The sequence below is a fragment of the Ailuropoda melanoleuca genome, chromosome 4, assembly GCF_002007445.2.
Source record: "Ailuropoda melanoleuca isolate Jingjing chromosome 4, ASM200744v2, whole genome shotgun sequence".
Lineage (NCBI taxonomy): Eukaryota > Metazoa > Chordata > Mammalia > Carnivora > Ursidae > Ailuropoda > Ailuropoda melanoleuca.
The window spans coordinates 51050081-51075322 of record NC_048221.1 but is presented as its reverse complement, the minus strand read 5'-3'; the positions used below and the strand labels follow the sequence as shown (position 1 = coordinate 51075322).

Here is a 25242-nt window from a genome sequence, read left to right as displayed (position 1 = left end):
GCTAATAGAATCCAACAGTACATTAAAAGGATTATCCATCATGACCAAGTGGGATTCATCCCTGGGATGCAAGGGTGGTTCAACATTCGCAAATCTATCAGTGTGATAGATCATATCAACAAGAAAAGAGTCAAGAAGCAAACGATCCTCTCAATTGANTCCTCAACAAGATCCTTGCTAATAGAATCCAACAGTACATTAAAAGGATTATCCATCATGACCAAGTGGGATTCATACCTGGGATGCAAGCATGGTTCAACACTCGCAAATCAATCAATGTGATACATCATATCAACAAGAAAAGACTCAAGAACCATATGATCCTCTCAATTGATGCAGAAAAAGCATTTGACAAAATACAGCATCCTTTCCTGATTAAAACCCTTCAGAGTGTAGGGATAGAGGGTACATTCCTCAATTTCATAAAATCCATCTATGAAAAGCCTACAGCGAATATCATTCTCAATGAAGAAAAGCTGGAAGCCTTTCCCTTAAGATCAGAAACACAACAAGGATGCCCACTCTCGCCACTATTATTCAACATAGTACTAGAAGTCCTTGCAACAGCAATCAGAAGACAAAAAGGGATCAAAGGTATCCAAATCGGCAAAGAAGAAGTCAAACTGTCTCTCTTTGCAGATGACATGATACTCTATATGGAAAACCCAAAGGAATCCACTCCCAAACTATTAGAAGTTATAGAACAATTCAGTAAGGTGGCAGGATACAAAATCAATGCCCAGAAATCAGTTGCATTTCTATACACGAATAACGAGACTGAAGAAAGAGAAATTAGGGAATCCATCCCATTTACAATAACACCAAAAACCATACGTTACCTTGGAATTAACTTAACCAGAGACGTAAAGGACCTATATGCTAGAAACTATAGATCACTTTTGAAAGATATTGAGGAAGACATAAAAAGATGGAAAAATATTCCATGCTCATGGATTGGAAGAATTAACATAGTTAAAATGTCCATACTACCCAGAGCAATCTACACTTTCAATGCCATCCTGATCAAAATACCAACGACGTTTTTCAAAGAACTGGAACAAACAGCCCTTAAATTTGTGTGGAACCAGAAAAGCCCCCGAATCGCCAATGAATTGTTGAAAAGGAAAAACAAAGCTGGGGACATCACGTTGCCANAGGAAAAACAAAGCTGGGGGCATCACAATGCCGGATTTCGAGCTGTACTACAAAGCTGTGATCACAAAGACAGCATGGTACTGGCACAAAAACAGACACATCGACCAATGGAACAGAATAGAGAACCCAGAAATGGACCCTCGGCTCTTTGGGCAACTAATCTTTGATAAAGCAGGAAAAAACATCCGGTGGAAAAAAGACAGTCTCTTCAATAAATGGTGCTGGGAAAATTGGACAGCTACATGCAAAAGAATGAAACTTGACCATTCTCTCACACCATACACAAAGATAAAGCCAAATGGATGAAACACCTCCAATGTGAGACAGGAATCCATCAAAATTCTAGAGGAGAACATAGGCAACAACTTCTATGACATCGGCCAGAGCAACCTTTTTCACGACACATCGCCAAAGGCAAGAGAAATAAAAGATAAAATGAACTTATGGGACTTTATCAGGATAAAGAGCTTCTGCACAGCCAAGGAAACAGTCAAANCTGCACAGCCAAATAAACAGTCAAAAAAACTAAGAGGCAGCCCATGGAATGGGAGAAGATATCTGCAAATGAAACTACAGATAAAAGATTAGTATCCAAGATCTACAAAGAACTTCTCAAACTCAATACACGGGAAACAAATAATCAAATCAAAAAATGGGCAGAAGATATGAACAGACACTTTTCCAATGAAGACAAATGGCTAACAGACACATGAAAAAATGTTCAAAATCATTAGCCATCAGGGAAATTCAAATCCAAACTACATTGAGATACCACCTTACGCCAGTTAGAATGCCAAAAATGGACAAGGCAGGAAACAACAAATGTTGGAGAGGATGTGGAGGAAGGGGATCCCTCTTACGTTGTTGGTAGGAATGCAAGTTGGTACAGCCACTTTGGAAAACAGTGTGGAGGTCCCTTAAAAAGTTAAAAATTGAGCTACCCTATGATCCAGCCATTGCACTACTGGGTATTTACCGCAAAGATACAGACGTAGTGAAGAGAAGGGCCATATGCACCCCAATGTTCATAGCAGCATTGTCCACAATAGCTAAATTGTGGAAGGAGCCGAGATTCCCTTCAACAGATGACTGGATTAAGAAGCTGTGGTCCATATATACAATGGAATATTACTCAGCCATCAAAAAGAATGATTTCACAACATTTGCAGAATCATGGATGGGACTGGAGGAGATAATGCTAAGTGAAATAAGTCAAGCAGAGAAAGACAATTATCATATGGTTTCACTCATTTATGGAACATAAGAAAAAGGAAGATCGATAGGAGAAGAAAGGGAAGAATGAAGGGGGGTAAAACAGAAGGGGGAATGAACCATGAGAGACTATGGACTCTGGGAAACAAACTGAGGGCTTCAGAGGGGAGGAGAGTGGGGGATCGGGATAGGCCGGTGATGGGTATTAAGGAGGGCACGTATTGCATGGTGCACTGGGTGTTATATGTAAGTAATGAATCATGGAACATTACATCAAAAACCAGGGATGTACTGTATGGTGACTAACATAACATAATAAAAAATTATTATTAAAAAAAAAAGAATACACTTGAAACCTTAATATAACAAAGCTTTCTAAAGTCATTCTTCAAAGTAAGTCACAAAGCACAGAAACTACAGAGCCTTGGTCTGCGAGCACACATCAGAATGCCTTAGAGAGCTGGGCCACACACCCAGTTCCTCAGTAATTAGGTCCAGGGTGGGGTCTAAGAACCTGCATTTCTATTGAGTTTCCAGAAGACATGGATGCTGTGGGTCTTAAGACCACACTTTGAAAACACCTCCTTTCTCCAAGCAGGAGGATCTTCTCTTAGACTCAACCCATAAAGAAGCATGTATGTTCCCTTAACTTTAAAACTCATCTTTAGCTATTCCTCCTAAAAGAAATTACTCTGTGATACTACTGTTTATTTAGCAGTTTTAGTCAATACCTTTAATAAATTCACGGTAAAAAGTTTTTCGGTTCCCTGCACAGAGAGCCAGCTCTCATTAAGAAAATTATTACCCCAAGTGACTCTGTAATGTGTGAATTTTGGTTCAGTGACTTTCTTTTAATTCTGGAACTGAGACTTATACAAGCACATATTTGGCAGGCAAGGCCCATTGAGAAAACCTAGGCATTTTATTATATTATATTATGTATTATTCTCTATCTCCATCCACATGGCCCCTGATGTCACTCCCATAAACTAACAGCCCTTGACTGGAAATAGCCCAGACACGGGTTTGGTTTGACTCATGCAGTATTTGGGGGAAAACATATGCTTGAATTAACACTAAAAAATCCGATGCTTTGAATTTAAAATTCAGGTCTCCATTTACTCTTAAACGAAAAAACAACAGAAGATCTGGCAACATTACTCCTAAATTTCCACATGTCAATGATGAGTCAGAGTTGGACCCTAGCTGCCCCTCGGAGAGAACCTGACCTCTAGCTAGCCATAGAACCCGTTTGTTTCCGGTCATCTTCAACCTAGTTTGCTCCACTCATGTATATATCAGCCTGCCCTGTAGGCTTGTACATGTGGGTGCCCAGCATAAGAGGGAACACATAGTAGAGTCTCAATTTCAAAAAGTATGTATACGCTGGCTTAAATTAAGTATGGTGTAAGTAAAGTTCCTTTGGACTCAGTCTCTTATGGTATAAGGTTGTTGAATTGTATGATCTATAGTAGGCCACCTCTACTCTTGTTTAGAAATCTTCAGGCTAGAGTGAGCATTCTCTAAAAAGCAGTGTGTCAGGTTGAGACCTTTTTGTGTATAGGTAAAAGAATAATGTAAATGATGGGTGAGCCTGAAAATACCTGCAAGAAGAATGCTTATTTATTATTTTAATCTTTCTGTTGTGAAATAACACAGACATAAAATGTTATAGCTTAAAATACTATCAAGAACATCAGCACATCGGAAGTCCCGACAAAGCCCACTTTACAATCACAACATCCTACAGGCCTCTCTGAGGTAAACACTGACTTGTATGATAACCACTTCCTTATTCTTCTTTTTAATTCTCCATATAAATCTGCTTTCCGAACATCATCCCTTAGTTCTGCTGTATTTGAATGCTGAACTTAAGACATTTATTCCTTTGTATCTGACCTTTAAAAATTCAATACTATGTTGCGGGCACCTGGGTGGCTCAGTTGGTTGAGCATCTCACTCTTTGGTTTTGGCTTGAGTCATGATCACAGGGTCACGGGATTGAGCTACAAGTCAGGCTCTGCGCTCAGTGGGGAGTCTGCTTGAGAGTCTCTCCTCCTCCCTCTGCCCCTCTCCGACCTTGCACACATGGGATGCACTCTCTCTATAATAAATAAATAAACTCTTTTTAAAAAAAATTCAAGGGATGCCTGGGTGGCTCAGTCGGTTAAGCATCTGCCTTCCACTCAGGTCATGATCCCAGGGCCCTGGGATCGAGTCCCACATTGGGTTCCTTGCTCAGTGGGGAGCCTGCTTCTCCCTCTGCCAGCTGTTCCCCCTGCTGTGTGCACGCACTCATGCTCTCTCTCTGACAAATAAATCTTTAAAAATAAATAAATAAATAAATAAATAAATAAATAAATTCAATACTATGTTGTTAAGATACATGCTAATTGTGTTTTCTGTTTCGTCATGGTCCGCCTCACTAGAGGCTTACCAACTTCATAGATACTTCCACACTCTTGGCTTTGTTCATCTTTTTGCTCTTCTCTTTAGTTTCTACCTTTGGTTTGTTTGTATTTGTTGTGCTGCCTTTTCTGACTTCCTGAGATAAATATTTGCTCATTAATTTTAGCCCTTTTTTCCTTTTAAGGCTATCCATTTTTCTATTAGGTTACTCCTTTACCTATATCCTATAAATTTTTACATGAAATATTATTCATTAAAAATATTTCTTAATTTCCATTATATCTTCTGTTTTTAAGATGTTATTTATTTGAGAGAGAGCACGTGAGTGCACTAGTGGGGGGAGGGACACAGTGGGGGAGAAGCAGACTCCCCACTGAGCAGGGAGCCAAGGTGAGGCTCCATCCCAAGACCCTGGGATCATGACCTGAGCCAAAGGCAGACTCTCAACTGACTGAACCATCCAGGTGCCCTCCATTATTTCTTCAATTCATGACTTTTTTAGGGGTATATACTTGAATTTCCAAATAAATACATTGGGATGATTTTCTAGTTATCTAGTTATTACTGATTTCTAGCATAATTACATTGGGATAAAAGTATACATTCTGTATAGTTTCAATCTGTGATACTTGTTGAGATTTGCTCAATGATCCAGGCTATGGTAAATTCTTGCTTGACAAGAATGTGCACTTCACAGTTTGGTGCAATGTATTCACTAGAATAGGTTTCTTAATCATGTTGATCAGATTTTCAATTACCATCACTTTTTTTTTTTGTATGCTTCTGTGAGAGAACAGAAAAAATATATATTAGTCTCTGCCCCAGGTGCCTGGTACAGAGCTCCTGAAATCCTTGTAATTTACTAAGTGATAAGAGCACTCTTACCTTGTTTATATTTCCCATCTTCTTGTCTCTTAATGCTTCACCTTGAATAGTTTTTTAACCAATTTTTTCTGGTCACGGGTTTGTTCTGTGTTTGTGTCTGACAGTCTATAAACTGTTCACTTTGTTTTTGTATTTTAGTTGTAGAATTTGTTTTTTTAAAATGTACAGAGCCACATTTTAAAGTTCTCAGTCCCTGATGAAACTAAAGTCTGGCTTTTACTTCTTTTAGTCCTGTAAATGTAGTATTTTATAGTCTGCCTCTGATAATTTCAGTATCTAGAATCTCTGTGAGTCTATTTCTGTTGCCTGTTGCTTTTGTTAGTGCCTGGCTACCTCTGATTATGGCTGGATACTGTAATTGAAAAATTATTTGTTAAACTAATTTGAGGATGGGATCATGATATTCTCCTCTAAGAAGATTTCACTGCTTTTACCTGGCACCTACAGGCATTAACTACATGCACTCATCTTAATCCAAGTCAACCTTGACATTTGTGGGCCACTCAGATAATGTGAAACAGAGCCGCAGCCAATGTGAGAGTTGTTTACTTCCAGTTACCATTACTCCTCAGTAATGGCAGTCCCATCTTAAAGTGGGGAATGGTTTACTAGGCTTCCTAAGCTTGGTAACACCCAGATTACAGTTTTTAACCTTGAAAGAATACCAAAGGTGAGCTTAGGCTCTCGACTTCCTTTTCTTGATCAGCAAATGCCCATAAGACAAGAAAGGCCCCCCCAATGTAAGGCTCACTCCTGTCACATTCTCTCCCAAATCTCAACTTAGTAATTGTTCACAATTTATTAGTTCTTTGATGTTTAAGAAGATTAAAAAAATGATTTATCTAGTTTCTTTAGGTGACTTCAGTAAGAGAGCTGGTTTGAATTATATGGCTTACCATGAGTTAACTACTAATCTCCCAACATTCTTTTATGTATTATATCCTTAGCACATGGCCTTACTTTGCACACACCTGCTCCAAAGTGAAAGCACTATGGTAGTCCTTGAAGAATCGTGATAGCTCTTCCTGGTAGCAACCTACCCTTATAGTGCAGAGGAACCATAAAGAACAAAGGTCCAAGTTACAATTCCTATAATTTATTTCCTCTATGACTCTGGACAAAGATTTCTCTGCAAAATTGGGTAGGAGATACTTCCATGAATATCAGATTAGATGGAGGAATGCAAAAGAGTTTGAAAAAAGCCTACAACTAATTCTCTTTCTCTGCCCCACAGGTGAATCATTCATCCATGGCTCTGGTTAATTCATCAGAGCAGGCCAGTGGTCAATTGACATTTCAGGTCACTCATTAATGGCTGGCAACATTATGCAAGACACAATATTCCAGGTGCAAATAAAGAGATACCTATTGTTATGTTATCTGTAATTTATTTTAAAATACTTCAGCATACATAGTGTATGCACGGACAGGGGTAGCTACTTAGTATTTTAGGCACCCTAATGAGGAATGCATCATCTAGGTGTGGTTGGTTCACATTTGAAAGACTAGAAGAGATCCAACCTCCCAAATCAGAGTGTACTAATTATAGCTACCTAAATCTACACTGGAGGGTTTTCCTAATGAGTATAAAGGAGGGGGTGGAGGAATAATTTTTCTGATGAAAGTAATAGTGCTCAAGGTATATGGGCTGGTTGGAAATAATAACCTTTATATACACGAGGATTGTAAGAGTCTGACAAACCAAGCAGCCTACCACTCTTTGCAGTGGCACCCTGGTCCTCAGCTTCTGGTCCTGGGTCTAGACAGTTAAGAGAAGATTCCATCACTTGATACAACTGAAAGGTTAGATATGTTCTTTAAGGAGAATATGTTTGTATCTGTCTCTACTGAATATCTGATGTAAGATACATATGGAAAGGATGAGGTTGGGTTTTTCTCTTTCTATAAGAACTGGTTGAATGACCAACTTTTCTGTCTGCTTGCTAATAAATGTTCACATGTGTGGCAAAATCTAGTCTGAGACTTGACTTTATTGTTACAAATCATATGGTAGCAAGATAATCATAACCGTTGGAAGCTAACAATTTCTACCAAAAAGATTAAAATGCAGTTTAGCTTGCAACAACTGTGGCGCATCAAATTTCCCAAATGGATCCTGTTGGGAAATAACCTCAAAGCAGGAACATCATGCTGATCGAGCTAATGTACAGACTTGCCATCCTGGACCATCCAAGAGAAAGGCTGTTTCTCTTCAGTGGGAAAACCACAGGAAGCTACAGAGACAGCCTTGGGGTGTGGGTTTTGCTGGGCCTGGAAGCCTGCCAAAAACACCATCATTCTGTCTCTTGGCCCTTGGAATGCAATGATACCCAAGGGTTTTTTTGTGTTTTTTTTTTTTTAATAACTTTTCCCCACTGATTGTCCCCAAACCACCTGTACTTAGTATGTTATTCAAAATGATGTCATTTAAACAGTATCTGTATTCAAAGGAATAGATAGATGGGAAGCAACTAACCTACTTCCTTAAGTAAATGCAGAACAGAAGTCTTTGCATTTTCAAAACAGTACTGTCTTGGATTCTTAGCAGCTGCATGTCCCTACCTTCCAAATGTTTTTAGAAACATTTAAGCTGAGAATTAACCAAAACAGCCAAATGAACTATGCTTGTCATAAACAATTTTTTGAGGAAAAACTTTGAAACTCTCATCCCCGTCCCCCACACCTGTGCTGGAGGGCACCTAGAAGTTGCTCTAGTGCACATAATTTTCCTGATGTCACAGTCTGAAATACATTCTTCTGGGTCAGAATTCTCCTTTAAAAGGACAAGTCTCCCAAGGATAATCAGTTGGTTCACCAAGGAGCTTAACCAATCAGTCCTCAAAACTGCTAAAAATTTTAAATGGAATCTTCCCCCGCAACTCTCCCAAGGACAGTACATTGGAATTCTATGAGTGTTATTCCTGCCACATCATTGTCTGACAGATGCTTAATATGGTAGGTAAGTGAACTGAGAGGGTTGGAAATCCTGGACCTCCATGTCATTTCTCTGAACCTAAGGAGCTCTTGGCCTGCTAGATGCGGTAGCCCTCTTGCTAGACACTTCCTGAGAAGCTTTAAAAGGAGTACTGTATGGTGACTAACATAATATAATAAAAAGTCATTAAGAAAATAAAAAAAAATAAAAGTTTTAAGGTAATTAAAAAAAAAAAAAGGACACTGAGAAGACATCCATAAAACGGTGCTGAAAAAGAGAGAAACACTGCAGCATCTGACAAGATGAAGCCAAGCCAGATGGTCCCCCCTGCTCATGTTGCCCTGGCCTCCAACCACTTATAGCCACAATAAGGAAAGGCAAGATGCTTGGGGCCACAGAAAGGCTTCTGAGGAGCAGTGAGGGACAAGGGCAAGAACAACTGCACTGACAGCAGCAGGCCTGGTGCTGTCACAGAACCACCATCCTGAGTTTCTTATGCCTCTGCCCTCTAAAGACACGGAGGAATTCAGAATTCAGAGGCAACATGGCTAAGAAGTCTTTCCCAAGGCTCATGCCAGCTCATCTACAGTTGTGGGCCTGATGCTAGTCACAGATTCCTGCATAGAAACTTCAGCAAATAAGAGGATTCACCTCCTCCCCTAGTACACATTCCCAGGAACACTAACCCTCAGCTTCATTCTGGTTAATAATGAAACCCCAAATTAAATGCCTACATGAAAAGAAAAGAAAAAAGGAAAGAAAAAGACAAAGAACCTAATAACTTGCACATTAATATTTGCTCACCTCTTGAAGCCATGCCCTTTAAAAAGAACTGCTTACCCATTTTTGTTTCCCTCCCTTTTCAGCCTCTAAGGATAGAGCGATTTTATGTCTATAAATTAAAAAGTGAGCCTATTTATGAAAGGAACTGGGAATGGCATCTGATTTCTGCTTGTAAGAAGGAGCAATTAAAAACATTTACAGTACTAAGGCGCCTGGGTGGCTCAGTCAGTTAAGCGTCTGACTCTTGATTTCCGCTCAGGTCATGATCTCAGGGTCTCAAGATAGAGCCCTGAATCGGGCTCCACGCGCAGCGTGGAGTCTGCTTGAGATCCTCCCTCTTCTTCTCCCTCTGCCCCTCCCCCTGTACGCTCGCTCACTCTCACTCTCTCAAATAAATAAAAAACCACAAAAACCAAAAAACATTTACAGTACCAACTATAGGACACTTGGCACACAAGCTCTCATTTAATCTTCAGGGCCACTAAAAAGATTATCTTAACTGTTTTCTGCTCAAGTGAAGCACAGAAAGTTTGAGATACTTTTCTTTGGTCACACAGTGGGCAGTGTCGTCACTAAAAAGCCCGTGCCCATTTTTATGGCACAAGCCATATTAAAATGTCCTGTTATCTCCCAGCCAGCTCACAGTCAAAAAGTTAGCACAGTCCAAGTTCCTTGCATGGGTGCTTTCACTTCTTCAGACCCACAAACTGAAGCTCTTGCAGTTTTTTAATTCTTGAAGTTTCTCTTGCAAACTGCTTGTTCCCTTGATTCACAACACGCAGCTTCAAATTACTTCTAGCCTTCCCAAAAACTCAAACCTACCCTTCAAAGGTCAAGAACTCACCACTGCTGAGGCTATTAAGAGGGAAATATTGTGAGATCTGAAGCAATTTCCCGAGAAGAACTTGTCAACTGTCCTGAGTGAGCACTGCAGAACTGCAACAAGTGCACGGCCTCCCCCAGGGACACTGGGAAGGGCCACTTCTTGGGACTTGTAGTCCTTTTGCACAGTGTCATAGGGTGTCGCAGGCCTCAGTTTTCAGGTGTCAAGGGCCTATTCGAATATTCTCAAAAATAAGCAGTCAGCAATTAGGCAAAGAACAGCAGATGTTAGGAAATAAAACTCTTACTCCTCCAGTAGAGCCAAGTGACGCGGGTGTTTTTGTTTTCTCTTTAACATGCTACTCTACTAGTTAGTCAGTCTGTACTTGTTTGTTTTTAAAAATCTGCTTGCATTATGATTGAAGTCAAGTCTGTCAGGTCAAAATGAACTAACAGGAAATCCAGATATGGGCCCATAAAGAGCGAAGCTGAACTCATGTCCCACATTTGGGAAATGTGAGAGGTATTAACACAACAATGAATAACTTGCCTCAGCTGCCACTTTTGTTACCACCTCCCCCTTCAGTGTCCTTCACGAAAGAGCTGACATGATAGGGAAATTTCAAGCACAACTAAGAACTGAGAGAAACCCAAATTTTCTCTCCTGCCTTTACAAAGAACACAAAAATATGCTTTCACTTGGATTTCTATCTCAGGTTGGAGTGCTGACAAAGTTCTTCAGTGTATCCAAATACTCAGCAAATTCAGACTCAACTACAAAGACACCAAGGTTGTCTAGAGTCATGAGGATGGGTAATCTCTGACTACAGGCCTTGGGACTATGCAACATACCCTTCAACGCAGTCGTCGTGGGAGGTTGGGCAGTTATCCCAGAGATACTGCCATTCCTCAAGACCGCCTTGGATATGCACTCATGTAGTTTCTAGGGTTCTTCTTATTTGCAAAAACTTGCTATGTCTCCCATTGACTGTTTACGTTTGGCACACTTGCAGCCGTTTCAGGATCACAGGGAAGGTATTTTCCAATTTCAGTCTGATGGCTATAAATTCAAGATGTCAAACTTTGTTGTATGCTTTCATCAGCCACTAGGTATTCTATAAAAGAGAAATATGTAGTCTTTTCTTCCTTGTGAAGAAAAAACCCTTTAGTTTCTATGATGAAAAAATTACTTAAAACCAGGGAAGACCAGTGATGTCTGGCTGGCTCAGTTCGTAGAACATGTGACTCTCAATCTCAGAGTCATGAGTTCGATCCCCATGTGTGGTGTAGAGTTTACTTAAAATTTAAAAAAATTTAAAAAAAAACTAGGGAAGGCTAGACACTTTAGAATTTATCACTGTCATCACATAAAATATTATATAAGCAAGTTATAAGGACAGTAACTTTAGGAATAGGATGTTCTCAAACAATTCGTTCACAACTTCTATGGCAAAAAAGACTGCAGAGATAAGTTCTTTTAGAAATACCTGGACAGGATATTGGAAGGCCTTTTAGAAAAAATAAAATGGAGACTCTTAAAAATCCTGCAGAAGAGCAAGCAAAACTCTTCAAAGAATTCATTGCCAAAATGTGTCCTTTAATAAAAAGTTAGGTCATCTTTGATGAATCCCAAAGGCTCCTTGTTTTAATATGCTCTGGAAATGATCTTCCAACATAATAACAAATCATCGAAGGCATCAACTAAAGCAAAGGAAACAGTAAAAACTGAAAAAGAAGATCAGGTGGATAAATATTCAGAACACTGAAATGCAACATTCAATAATAGCTACCACTCGTGGCATAATGACAACTCACACCTCTGCACTAACAGACAAAGGGCATTCTGTTACTGAGTCTTCACTACCTACCAGACTGTGAGTTCCTGGACAGTACAGACTATCCTATTTTTTTCTTATCCTGTTTTGCTGTTCATTTACTCATCTATTAAATCAAGAATTTCTCTTGCCATTCAAAACATTTAATCAGTTCCTACCATTTACTAAAAACTAATTATGCCTTCCAAGCTAGGTATATTTCTTGAGTAAGGATGTATATATAATTCTGGTATAACAAGTTATTTAATCATGTAATATAATTTCAATATCTTGTCTAGAAGGATATCATCAGAAACTTCAGAGGTTCTTATTCACCTCTGTATCATTCAAAAATGTATCATGAATTAGGAGTTCTAATGTTTGTTCAAAGGAACAGCTGGGACAATAGTCATTAAAATAAATTCATGTAAATATTTATCTGGGTGTTTTCAGTATTCAATTTAAATAGTTATATGTTGTATACAAACTGTGTATATACAAGTGCGTTCATCCATAAAAGATATCCCAACTCAACCTGATGGCTCCCTTATTAAAAAACCCAGCAGCTACTACCATGACCCTCGTTCCCTCCCTTCTTTCCAAAGCCGTTAAGGGTGGAGAGAGAAGGGAAGGAGATAACACAAAATTTTATGAATATAAAAATATAAAATATAAATACATATTTTATGTAAATAAAAAGGAAAGAAGGAACATAAGTAGATGATAATTGGGGCTCTTTGTCCATCAGGAGTCAAATCAATGCACTACTAGAATAGTGACAACTCTTAGAACTCTGAGCTGGGTCAGTATGTTCCCCATCTTAAATGTAGTCAGGCCTAACGAAATGGAATCAAGAGACTCTACAATCTCAGAGTCATAAAACAAAACCCAGTTGTAGATGAGCTCCTGTATCTCTCTTTACTATAGCTGAGGAAAATGAGGCTCCAGAGAGAGATGGCAACTTTCCAAAGCCATATAAGAGGTCATGGTGGGGCTGGTTACAACACTCATTCCCCAGTGTCTCATCCGGAATAGCTTGGGAATGGTACCAAAGAAAAACTCATAGAACAAGGGTACTTTTCTAGGATCCACAGGCATGTTTCAGGGACTTCATGAAGCCAGCAAAACTGTCTGCAAAACTGTGTGTAACTTTGCATTTTTTTCAGAGAAGCAGGGTCTGCTGTTTTGGTCAGTCTGAACAAGGTCCAGGACTCAAAAATTTTAAGAACCACTCTGTCAAGGGAGGGGGTTAGGGTGGAGAACGGGAGGAGAGGCTAAAAGTGAATGAGATTAATTACAAACTAAAAGGAACCCAGATTTTCAATAGCCTGAAGATTATACTTGGGCCAGGCAGCCAGTGGAACCATGTAAGATCATAGTTCTAAGCTTTCTGGTCTGGATGGTAAAAGGATCCTGTAAGAAAAACATGTGTTCAAGCAAACCAGCCATGTCTTTGTGACCACAGGTGACAGAGAGAAGAGCAGGCAGGACAAACTTAACTACCAATTAGGTGGTCTCAGAAGACCACTGGTCAGAAGTAACAAGCAAGGCACAGTTCTCTGGAATCAAGAGGGAAGGTTTTGGCAGTATTTGTCATGAGTCATGATGGAAGGTTTTTGCAGCTTTTCAAAACCAGGGCAGCCTTGACCTTCAGTCAGGCCTCTCATCGTACCTGCTTGTACAGTGAGCCCGGAAACGGTTCCACACACCCCAGGTGACCTATTTCAATCACAGGGGTCTTTGTTTTCTTATTTCTGATGTCAACATCAGTCCCTGGAGTGGGCAAAGGCCTTGGTACTTGGTCACAGGGAACTGGATACACGTCAGCCATTGCAATTTCCCTGGGAAACAGAAAATATTTTCCCCACTCTATGGATGAGGAAATTGAAGCAAAGGGAGAAATGTCCAAGGTTTTTCAAGGAGGTGAAGAGCCAAGAGCTCCGAGGTTAGAGCTTGCAGCTACATACTCCACACTGGCTCTGGCTGGATATTGTCTCCTTTAGGGAACCAAGCAGCTCTGGAGATTGGGGAAACACTAGTTGCTAAGCACAAGATGTGGGATACAGTTTACACCACACAACCATGCATATGGAATCCATCACACATTACAACAGAAGACTTGAGGCCTCACTGGGTAAATGAGATAGGAAAAGGGAACCTGGGGGTTACTCATCATTTTCCAAATCAGAGATTTATGTCCCTTTTGGAAAGGAGAAGGAAAACTTGGCCACAGCCCAGTTTTGAGTAATATTTGCCACTGAGAAGCCGTATGCAAAAATTCCTGGCACAAACTCTGGAGCGCTCTTCCGACTGGGCTCTGGCCAGTCCTTAAAAATGATTGAGATTTAAAACCCTATCACACCAGAGAAGCAGGGAGTGTCCTTGGTGCAGCACCATAAATCCCTCTCTCTAAAGCTAATTTCAAACATAAAATAGGAACGTTCAGAGAGAAAAATTATCTACACATACCTCCTTACATAGAAATTTTTTTTTCTTAAGTCAAGAAGGGTAGAGGTCAATGGCTAACCGTGGTCTGAGCGGCTAGAATACTGTTGATTATCTTCTTTAACCTTAAATATATTCTCTGATTTTTCTTAATTAAAATAGATTGCTGTGGAATAAAGAATAAAATTAAGTAAAAAAAAAATATAAGAGCTAATAACTTTGAGGGTCGGTAGAGAGCCAGAGCTAATCTCATCCAACTGACTCATGTATAACAAAAGAAGAAACAGAGGCGGACAGAGCAGGGAGCACCTTGCCTGTGGTCACTCGGCAGCCAGCAAGGGACTCGGAGGAGCCAGGACCCTGGAAATCCCCTGAACGACTTCCTGGCCTCCACACCACACTGTTGCAGCTGCTGGATTCCTCAGGCTAGGAAACCCCCTAAGCTTGGTGCTAGGTGAGAAGCAATTTTATATGGAATTGTAAAATTCAAAACAGCAGCCCCAAATGTTACACAAAGTACGCTAGATTCCAACTCAAGAACAGCTGAAACTGAAATGGCACTCACAGAGAGGACAGTCACAACTGCTATACTGAAAAATTGCATAAATGTACCATGTTTTCTTTCTTCTGGCTATTGTTCATGCAATTCCCTGTCTATAATGCCTTCCCCTCTTGTTCTACCTCCCACGTGTTTCTAGAAATTCCTACTCATCCTTTAATATCAACTCAGAAGTCACCTTCTGCAATGCCATCCCTGGTCTCTCCTATTTGAAAAAGTAATGGGTACTAGGACACCACCACAAGAGGGCGCACCTTGACTGCACAGCCTATCACTACATAAGGGAGATCACTGCTGCTTTACAGGTCTGTCTCATCCTTGAAATAGCATTCTTTTTAATCATCTTTGTATCTCTGGCACCCAGCAGGGTCTCAAATGGCGGATGAATAAATTAATACCTGCTAACAGCCATACAGCAAGACTTGAACCTCTTTTTGCGTATCTATGACTTGTCTTTCTATCCTCAAAAGGGTGCACTTGTAGAACCTGAGGCAACAGATTGCTTTGGGACAGAGGTTTTTCTTAAAGTTTAATAGCTGAGTATTGTTATTTCATACTTCTTATGTAACAAAGAAATATGATAGAAAAACGTTAGGGTTACATAATATCAAAAAATAAATGGACAGGTCGGCAAAAAAAAAAACCCGCAAAAAAAACCCAAAAAACCCATATGATTTACTACATGAGGATACCAGCCAAAATGTATTATTCCTACACCCTCTCTATCACTCAAGGCACACGTAAAAAGATACACAAAAAAAGTTAATAGCAAGTCACCATGGGAAGTTTAATCATAACCCATCAACAGAAGAGCTCATGGCCTGGTAAACACCAAAGTGTATTATTAGGGTTGCTAATTGCTAATTAAAATCCCCAGATCAGGTTTCTGGGCACAGCCTGCTACATCTGTGCAGTCGGCCAGTCCCAGATGGTATGAAAACCAAGACTGGGGCCTGCTTCTTCATGAAAGGCTATTCCTGCAGTATCACAAAGGTTGTGGGTGACAGACTGTGCAACAAGAAGAATATCCGCATGCAGTCGCCTCAGGCACAGCCCTGCTCCGGACTACAGATTTGAAAGAAGTTTCTAGTCAACTTCTGGGATCCAGAAATCAGGCATTGTTGCATAAAATATCAGAAGGTACCTAGCTTTACTCCTTATAGCAAAGAGAATGGTCACAATATTCAACATACTGTCCTCCTTCCTCGAGATGGTCTGGGAAGGGGGACAAGGGGAATTCCTGGGTTGATGGAAACATTCTAGACCTTGACTGAAATGTGGGTTGCACGTATGTATACATTTGTAAAACTTACAGAATTGTTCTCTAAGATTCATGCCTTCTACTGTATATAAATTTTATCTAGAAACAAAGAACCATGCACAAAAATCGAACTCTAATTAGTAGGTTTATTTTCTGCAGTGGTATGAGCTAGCAATTTTTTTTAAAGATTTTATTTATTCATTTGACAGAGAGAAAGAGAGAGACAACCAGTGAGAGAGGGAACACAAGCAGGGGGAGTGGGAGAGGAAGAAGCAGGCTCCCAGCAGAACAGGGAGCCCCATGTGGGGCTCGATCCCCGAACCCTGGGATCATGCCCTGAGCCAAAGGCAGGCGCTTAACGACTGAGCCACCCAGGTGCCCCTGAGCTAGCAATTTTGAAACTACTTTCAGTGTATTCTAGACGTGAGCAAGTGAGTAGATACATGTAGGATAATAAGAGCCAGGTTTCTCACGGTTGTGCAAGGTAGTTACAAATATGGGAAGGGGGAATTAACATCACCAAAGGGGATAAAATACATCAGGTGCCTCCTAACATGAAGATAGGTCATCATGTCTTTGGTAGTTCTGCCTAAATTTCATAACCTGACTCTAGTCATAAGGAAACATTAGACAAAATCAAGTTGAGGGAAATGCTACAAAATAACTGGCAAAATATCAACATATTTAGGTTAAGAAAGACAAAGAAAGGCTAAGGAACTTTTCTAGATTGAGGGAAGCCAAAGAGGTATGACAACTAAACACATGCTTGATCCTGAATTGGTCTGGGAGAAAAAAACCTATTAAGAACATTACTGGTACAAATAACTACATTTAAAATATAGGCTGCATATTAGATAATAGTATCGTGGCAACATTAAACTGCCTGAATTTGAAAATCTATTGTGTTTGGGTAAGAGAATATCCTTTTCTTAGGAAATACACATTGAAGTATTTAGTTGCAAAGGACCACAATGTCTCCAACTTACTCTCCAAGTTGCAAGAAAAAGAGAAGGGTGGGGAGGAGGAAGGGGGGGAGTGTGCACACATACAAATGGGACAAAATGCAAACAATTGATCAACCTGGGAAGAGTATAAGGAGGTTCTCTGTACTATTCTTGCAACTTTTCTGTAAGTATAAAATTGTATCAAATACAAAGTTACCAAAAAAATACCCGAACTTCCCCCAAAATGTTTAGTGTAAGGCTACTAATAACTAATTCAATGTATTATGAAAAATTCCTTCAAGAATATTGGTTTTAAAATTCCATTTTTCCTTCTGGTAGCAATCCATAAAAACTTCAGTTGGCTCTAAATTCCTTTTTAGAAAAACAACACATATAGCTGCAAATAAGATTTTTTGAAATTCTGTGGCAGATACCATCATTTTAAGAAAGTCTTGTAAGACAATAAATAGAAATTGGAATGAAAATGCCTCTTCACTACCCTCCTCCCTCCAGATTCTTCAGTATTTTTTCTGTAAGATGGAACAATTCATCTGGCTACATGCCAAGTTAAAACCAAACAAGATAAGAAACAATTTGTGTGTAGACGATTCGGCCTTCCCGGACACAGTAGAGAACTGTATTCTTTCCCACCTCAGGCCTCATAAAAGGTCTATACATATATATAAATATGGAAATGAACAGAGCATTAGTACTCAGCAGAGCTTATTCTATCTTCCCCATCTTTCTGTATTTTTGTTAAATTAGATACAAGTATGGCCTTGGTCTCGGGGGGGAAAAAGGGCAAAAATACCAAAAACTACCAAAGGAAAAAATTGCTTCATGGATATCAAAGGAGAATTTTTAAAAAGTCATTTTTAGCCCCAAAGAATCTTTTTGAAACAATAACAACTATGATATGACTCAGTATAAAAATATTATGCTAAGTATGCATTAAGAAAAATTCACATGCACAGAGATGAAACTATAATTGGATTTGTCATTTCAAAGTACTAATGTTGGGTTTGCAGATAATAGAAAATGACATTCTCCTAAGCGAATAAAGAAGTTAGCCAAGTAAGTGAATGTGGCGTTTCTACTGTAAGGAAATACATGCACCAGTGAAGCAACCTTTTCAGCACAAAAGAAATTTAATACCCAGACCACATGAAAAGTGATCGCTATGGGAACAGCACAGCTGTTAAAATCCAAGGCAGTTTGTATTAAATCGTCCAGCATGTTTACGTAAAGCAGGACTCTCAGAATGACCACCAAGAGGAATTAACTTCGCTAACGAAAAAGTGATACCTATATTTAGTTTAATGCTTACAATAAGTGTGAAAGAAAAATGCAAAGCGATTCTCTTTCAGAGAATAGAAGCCACCTCAGTTAGCTGGTATGCTTGTGATTCTTTCATAAACAGTATCTCAAGGGCTAATTTAATTAGAAAAAGAACAAGAAAGAGTCAGTGTTTGCATTTCACTTACAGAACCACATTATCTTTATTTCATTGAGACGCCTGATCTACATAAAGCCACAGAAAGACTGGCACCTGGGCCAAATGACTTCAGTATGAAAATTAATACTGCCGAGTTATGTTGAGACCAATTAGCTCAGCCTTTCAAAGAAAAATGCAATGTGCTCACTAAAAAGTATATAATCCTAAAACTTGCATTTGTGAAGACAGAAGTAGACGCCCTTGAGTCCTTGACTTGAACAGCCAGGATATCTCAGAGAGATGACAAAAAGAACCAGCTTGTGGGTAACTACTGACAAATGGTAAACTTTAAATCTCAACACTGACACTTGGGGTGCAAGATGATAAAACAGCTTAGTTAACTGTTTGAAGAAAAAATTACTCTCAAAGTTTCAGCACCTAAAATTATCATTTATCAGCACTCTCAAATCTAAGTTTTTTTTTTTTTGCTATTCTCAACACTGATGCTACAAATAACTTTATAAACATGTCATTTCATTACATATCATTTCATGATACATGTAAGATAATTTCTCCCAAAACGAAATAGCAAAATCCTAGGGTTATGTGCATTGGTTATTTTCATGGATGTTGTTGAACTTGCCCTCCATGACAGTCCGGTCAGTGTGGGCCCCTGTAACATTTGAGGGGATCTCTTTTTTTTTTTTATTTTAATGTTTTTTATTATATTATGTTAGTCACCATACAGTACATCCCTGGCTTCTGATGTAAAGTTCAATGATTCATTAGTTGCGTATAACACCCAGTGCACCATGCAATACGTGCTCTCCTTACTACCCATCGCCAGTCTATCCCATTCTCCCACCCTCCCTCCCCTCTGAAGCCCTCAGTTTGTTTAAGTTTTTAGACTGGTTAGGATTGTGCTTCTCACAGGATATGACTAAGTAAAGTTTTCCAAAAAAAAAAAGCTTATCAACTTAGAGTGGAGAGAATTTCCCCAAAATTCAATCCCTTCCATAATGCCAGATGTAGGCTCCATGGCAAAGAAGCCCTGAATTAGAAGTGAGAGGCCAGAGTTTGGGATTAATGACCCCAATACTATTTTGCATAACACTTGAACATGAAAATCTTACTAAGAAGCTTGAGTTTTAAAAGCCCAGGTTAAATGACTGGGCATCAATGGCTTAACGAGGCATACAAAAGAAAATTAGCTATAAACACACAGTATACAGGCACAAATACCTCAGACTATCTCTAGGCCTATTAAAAAAATCAGATGCCCTCACTGTAGTTTTGAGATACATCAGCCGTTTCCCATTACAATGAGGACATACCAGCTCTATTTTTAGAGCCTCTGGAAAGATCAAAGCTGAAGGGGCCCTTTTATGGGCTCCCTAGCCAGGGCCCCTAATCTCTGTTTACTTTTTGTCATTATGTAGATCTCCAAAAGACAAACCATGAGGACTGCCTGGTAGCCCCCCTCTTCTAAGGAACACTTAAAAATTGCTCTATCATGGTCCATGTGAGCAAGGAACCTCTGGGAAAGAACAAAACCTAGTAAAATTCACATTCAAGCCAAAATTATTGTGATACCAGTATTGATACAGAACTACAATATCTAATTCAGTCTCTCTTTGTACACTATAAATCAAACTTGCTCAGGCTGGTTTCCCTGTGAGAATGAACACACATAAATGACAAATCCCTTCTGGTTTTTTAGATGCCATCCCTCCCCCTCAAAAAAGTCCCGGTGCCTCTGGCTGGTAAGGGTGATAGGTGCATTTTTAAAAACAAGTCCCTCAAATGCAGAATGACTTACTTTGGAAGAACAAGCTGTACATTTGTCAAACGCCAGACTGACAGGAAGGACATTATCAAACCGTGACAGAAATCCCCGGATCTAAAAACAAAACAGAACAAATGCCATCAAGCTCAGAATGCCTATACCTGTGAAACGTGTTTGTAGTTTCTGACAAGAAGTGGGAAGTAATATGGTGGTCTTGACACAGATTACTAGCAAGAATGAAGTGCACATGGATATTTTTCCTTGTACTATAATCAGTTTGAGGAAGAATTGTATCATGTTTTTTATTCCATTAGGAACCTACAACCTTTCCATGTATTTGAGGCCTAAAATAAATCCAAAATACAAAAAGAAAGCACTACACTGTAAAGTATCATTGTAATAAATGTCTTAAAAAATACTAACAGGTCAACTAGTTTATGATGACTCAACTGTCATACACAAGTTATAGTGAATATGGGTAAGTGTGTATATGTAGGATATGATATTGGGTGGGGCATTACAGGGAGAAGGCTTGGGGACTCTGCCAGGCAGAGACGGTTCTAAATATATATCTAGCTAATTGCTTGACTTGGAATAGATAGGGATAAAATGCAAAACATCACCAAATTTATGGGGAAACAGCGCCACCTCGAGCATAAACTTCTGGACTACAACTGACTGCCATTTTCAGGGTATCAGCTATAACCAGGTTTCAAAAACTATGATTTAAGTAATTTACTGAGAACATTATGCCTTTCCAGAACTATACTTACGCCAAACGGGAATTTTTGAACTGTTGTGTAGATCATTAACATATTATGAAAAATATGAATGGTAAACTCCATGAAGTCTCCCCAGGACTTGGCATTTATACAAGTCAGACAATGTGAATGAATCCTCTCACGAGTTAATTTATTTGATCTTCCCAACTGTCCCCATTTTATGCTGATAAAACTCAGACTCAGAAAGGTGACGCAACTTGGCTCAGGAAAACAGAAAGTGACAGAGCTAAGATTCAGAAGTAGGAGTCTGGACTCCAAACACAGTCCAGCCCCCTCCTCCTCCGTTACCCTCCTTCCTCCCTTTCTCTCAGGACATCACAGGTTTGTCTTCAATATTAGGTCCCAACACAAACTAACAGTCTCACCTGAAAAGAGCAAAAGAACCCAGCCACATACCCTTCTCGCCTTTAGCTACCCTACCAACACTCCCCCAAAATAAACAAAACAATAAAATCAACAAATTCTTTTCAGAAAAAAGCTTCCTCTGCATTGGGATAACTCCGTCTTCGTGCCCACACTGCACCTAACAGTCTAACTGCATGTTCATACTGTAAAATTAAACCTGGACAGACATGCCTATGGCTATCTTTTAAATACCCTTTTCAGCGTAATCCAAGATCAAAAGAGTGCTTGGTAGAAATGATAAATAGCTGGTATTAGTTAGATAGCCTCATTGTGAACCTCTGAAAATGTGACAATCTTTTAGTTCCCTAAATCTTGGGAATGTGGTGACCATTTAATTATGTAGTACTGGAGGCACAATCAGGGTTTAAGTTTGCTATTCAGGATAGCAAAACAGGAGACATCAAACTTCTAGGAAAGTTAGAGGCTTAAAAGAATTCTCAAAGCCTGGTCATGCCTCAGTTACTTTTATATTCCATTTACATATATCATATATACACATATGATGTGTATATATGTGTATATACATATATACACATATATATGTATATATTATATATGTGTATATTGTATATATTTTTATATTAAATTCCCCAAAAATATGACCATATTTTGCACATTTTCTATTAAAATGTTCATTGATATAGCCTATGTGAATGCGTCCATATAGGCTTCACAAAAAGGTTTTCTTCATTCTTTTTTCTCCTACAGCTAATATCAAGCTTTATGCTGTATAAAGAAATATTGGTCATTTTCTCTGCTAAACTGTCTCATGACTACAGATGGGAGGTAAAACTGATGGCAAGGGAGACAGAAGACCAAATTAGGAACAGGAAGGAAGGCAGGAAAGAAAAATATAAAAACAAAAAACACAGGTGGTGAGCAACAGAAGAAAAAGGAACCAAAATGAATGGATTGGCCAAGCATGGGCCACACACTATTGTTTAGCACCCCTAGACAGCTCTTTACTAGGAAACTGTGATTCATTTTCCCAGGAAATGAAGTAAAATAACATCTGTGTGTGAGGCCTTTCAAATTCACCAAGTTGGTATCAGAAGGCCCAGAGCTCAAAGTTAGTTTTAGGTAACTTTAAAAAGGAAAGCCTTCTTCTCAAACAGAATGCATCAGACTCCTAATGGGTATCTCCACGGGTGAGCGCCCTCCTTTCCATATAATGCCATACTCTGCCACTGATGCGTTTTTCTAACACACAGCTCCTGGGTATGTCACTTTTTAATCAACTTTCTAGAGCTGAAACAAACATGGCAGAGAATTCCTTATGCTGGCAGTCAAGATCCCACCACTAATCTGGGACCATACTGCCTTTCTAACTATGTCTTTTTTTTTTTTTTTTTAAGATTTTATTTATTTACTTTGAGAGAGAGAGAGCACAGGTCGGGGGGTGGGGGTGAAGGCAGGAGGAGAGGGAGAAACAGACTCCCAGCTGAGCAGGGAGCCCGATGCAGGGCTCAATCCCAGGACCCCAGGATCATGACCCGAGCCGAAGGCAGACACTTAACCAACTGAACCACCCAGGCATCCTCTAATTATGTCTTAAATTCAATCTGCTCACAGGCCCCATACAGCTACTAAGCTGAGTTCCTGACCTTGTCTCATGCTGAATTCTGTAAATCAGAACCTTTCCTTTTGGAAACAGCTACATAGCCAAATCTCCATCTTCCTTAAGAGCCACTCAATGCAAATACACCTTTCATAAATCCTTCATCTACCTACCATTAAGCTTAGAGATAATGTCTCCATCACATGAAATCCTTCTTTTTTGATATTTATCATTAAATACCTTGTGTAATAATCATTAAAAAAACCCCAACAGGTTAGTAGAATATAATTCATGTACCATAAAATTCATCTTTTTAAAGTATATGATTCAGAGGCTTTTAGTATGTTCATGGAATATAATTATCACCAATATCTAATTTCACTACATTTCATCACCCCAAAAAGAAACGCAGAACCCATAAACAATTAGTCCCCATTCTTCACTTTCCCCACGCCCTGGCGACCTCTAATCTACTTTCTGTTTTCACTGATGCATCTGTTTTGCATACTTCCTATAAATGGAATCATACAAGACTGGCTTCTTTTACTTAGCATGTCTTCATCCATATTATATCCTGTATCTGTACTTCATTCCTTTTTGTTGCCAAATAACATTCCAATATATGTAGCTATACCACATTTTGTTTATCCATTCATCAGTTGGACATTTCTTTTGGGTATCTACAAAATTGGATATATACAATAACTCCCATTATTTTAGGAATCAATGAGTCACATGGTAACTGTATGTTTAACATTCTGAGGAACTGCCAAACTGTTCTCCAAAGTGACTGTACCATATTACATTCCTGCCTACAAGGCCAACACTTGTTATTGTCTTTCTGATTACAGCCATCCTAGTGAGTCTGAAGTGGTATCTCACTGAGGTGTGATTTGCATTTCTCTAATTACTAATAATGCTGAACATTTTTCCAGGTGCTTCTTGACCGTTGTACATCTTCTTTGGAGAAATGACTATGCAAATTCTTAGATAAGTTTAAAATTTTTTTTTCTTTTTACTGTTGAATTTTAAGAGTTAAAAAAATATTCTGGATACAAGTTTCTTTTCAGATAAGATTTGCAAGTATTTTTTCCCATTCTGTGCATCATCTTTTCACTTTCTTGATGGTGTCCTTTTAAGCACAAGACTTTTTATTTTCATGAAGTCCTATTTATTTTTTCTTTGGTTGCTTTATCTTATGGTGTCATACGTAAGAGACCATTGTCTAACCCAAGGTCATGAGGACTATGTTTTCTTCTAGTTTTATAGTTTTAGCTGTTACATTTATGTCTATGATCCATTTTGAGTTAACTTTTGCATATGGTGTGAGATAAGTGTCCAAATTCATTCCTTTGCATGTAGAAATCCAGTTGTCCCAACACTTCATTGACAAGACTATTCTTTCCCAATGGAATGGTCATCAAATGACCACAAATATAAGAATTCATTTCTGGATTCTCATTTCTATTCCATTGATCTATATATCTATCCTTAAGACAGTACAACACCGTCTTGATTATAGCAGCTATGTAGTAAGTTTTGAAACTGGCGAAGTGTGAATCTTAGAACTTTGTTCTTTTTCAAGATAATTTTGGCTATTCTGAGTCCTTTGCCTTTCCATAAGAATTTCAGAATCATGGGGCGCCTGGGTGGCTCCGTCAGTTAAGCGTCTGCCTTCAGCTCAGGTCATGATGCCAGGGTCCTGGGATCCAGTCCTGCATTGGGCTCCCTGCTCAGCAGGGGGCCTGAGCAGGGAGCCTGCTTCCCTCTCTCCCTCTGGCCCCAACTCATGCTTACTCTGTCAAATAAATAAAATCTTTTTAAAAATTAAAAAAAAAAAGGAATCAGTTTGTGTGCTACACTTAACAAAAGTACTTATTTCTCTTGCTTTTAAAGGGCAAGACACAAGTTGAACTATTTGCATTTGCCCACAACACGGTGACAACGCTTATAAGACTATATATTATGAAAGGAATGAATGAGAAAAACACAAACACCCCAAAGCCTATCATATTATTCATATCTGAACTATACAAAGAAAACAAGTCCCAA

General features: G+C 39.1%; 1 protein-coding gene across 9 annotated transcripts in view; it reads right to left on the bottom strand.

Annotated features, from left to right (window-relative positions):
• ATG7 (autophagy related 7) overlaps window positions 1-25242 on the bottom strand; it is a 250057-nt gene that overhangs the window by 146731 nt on the left and 78084 nt on the right. For all 9 annotated transcript variants that reach the window (XM_034658783.1, XM_034658784.1, XM_034658787.1 and 6 more), the window contains one exon: window positions 20479-20559. In XM_034658783.1, coding sequence (XP_034514674.1) covers window positions 20479-20559 — 81 coding nt within the window. The remainder of the gene's footprint in view (window positions 1-20478; window positions 20560-25242) is intronic.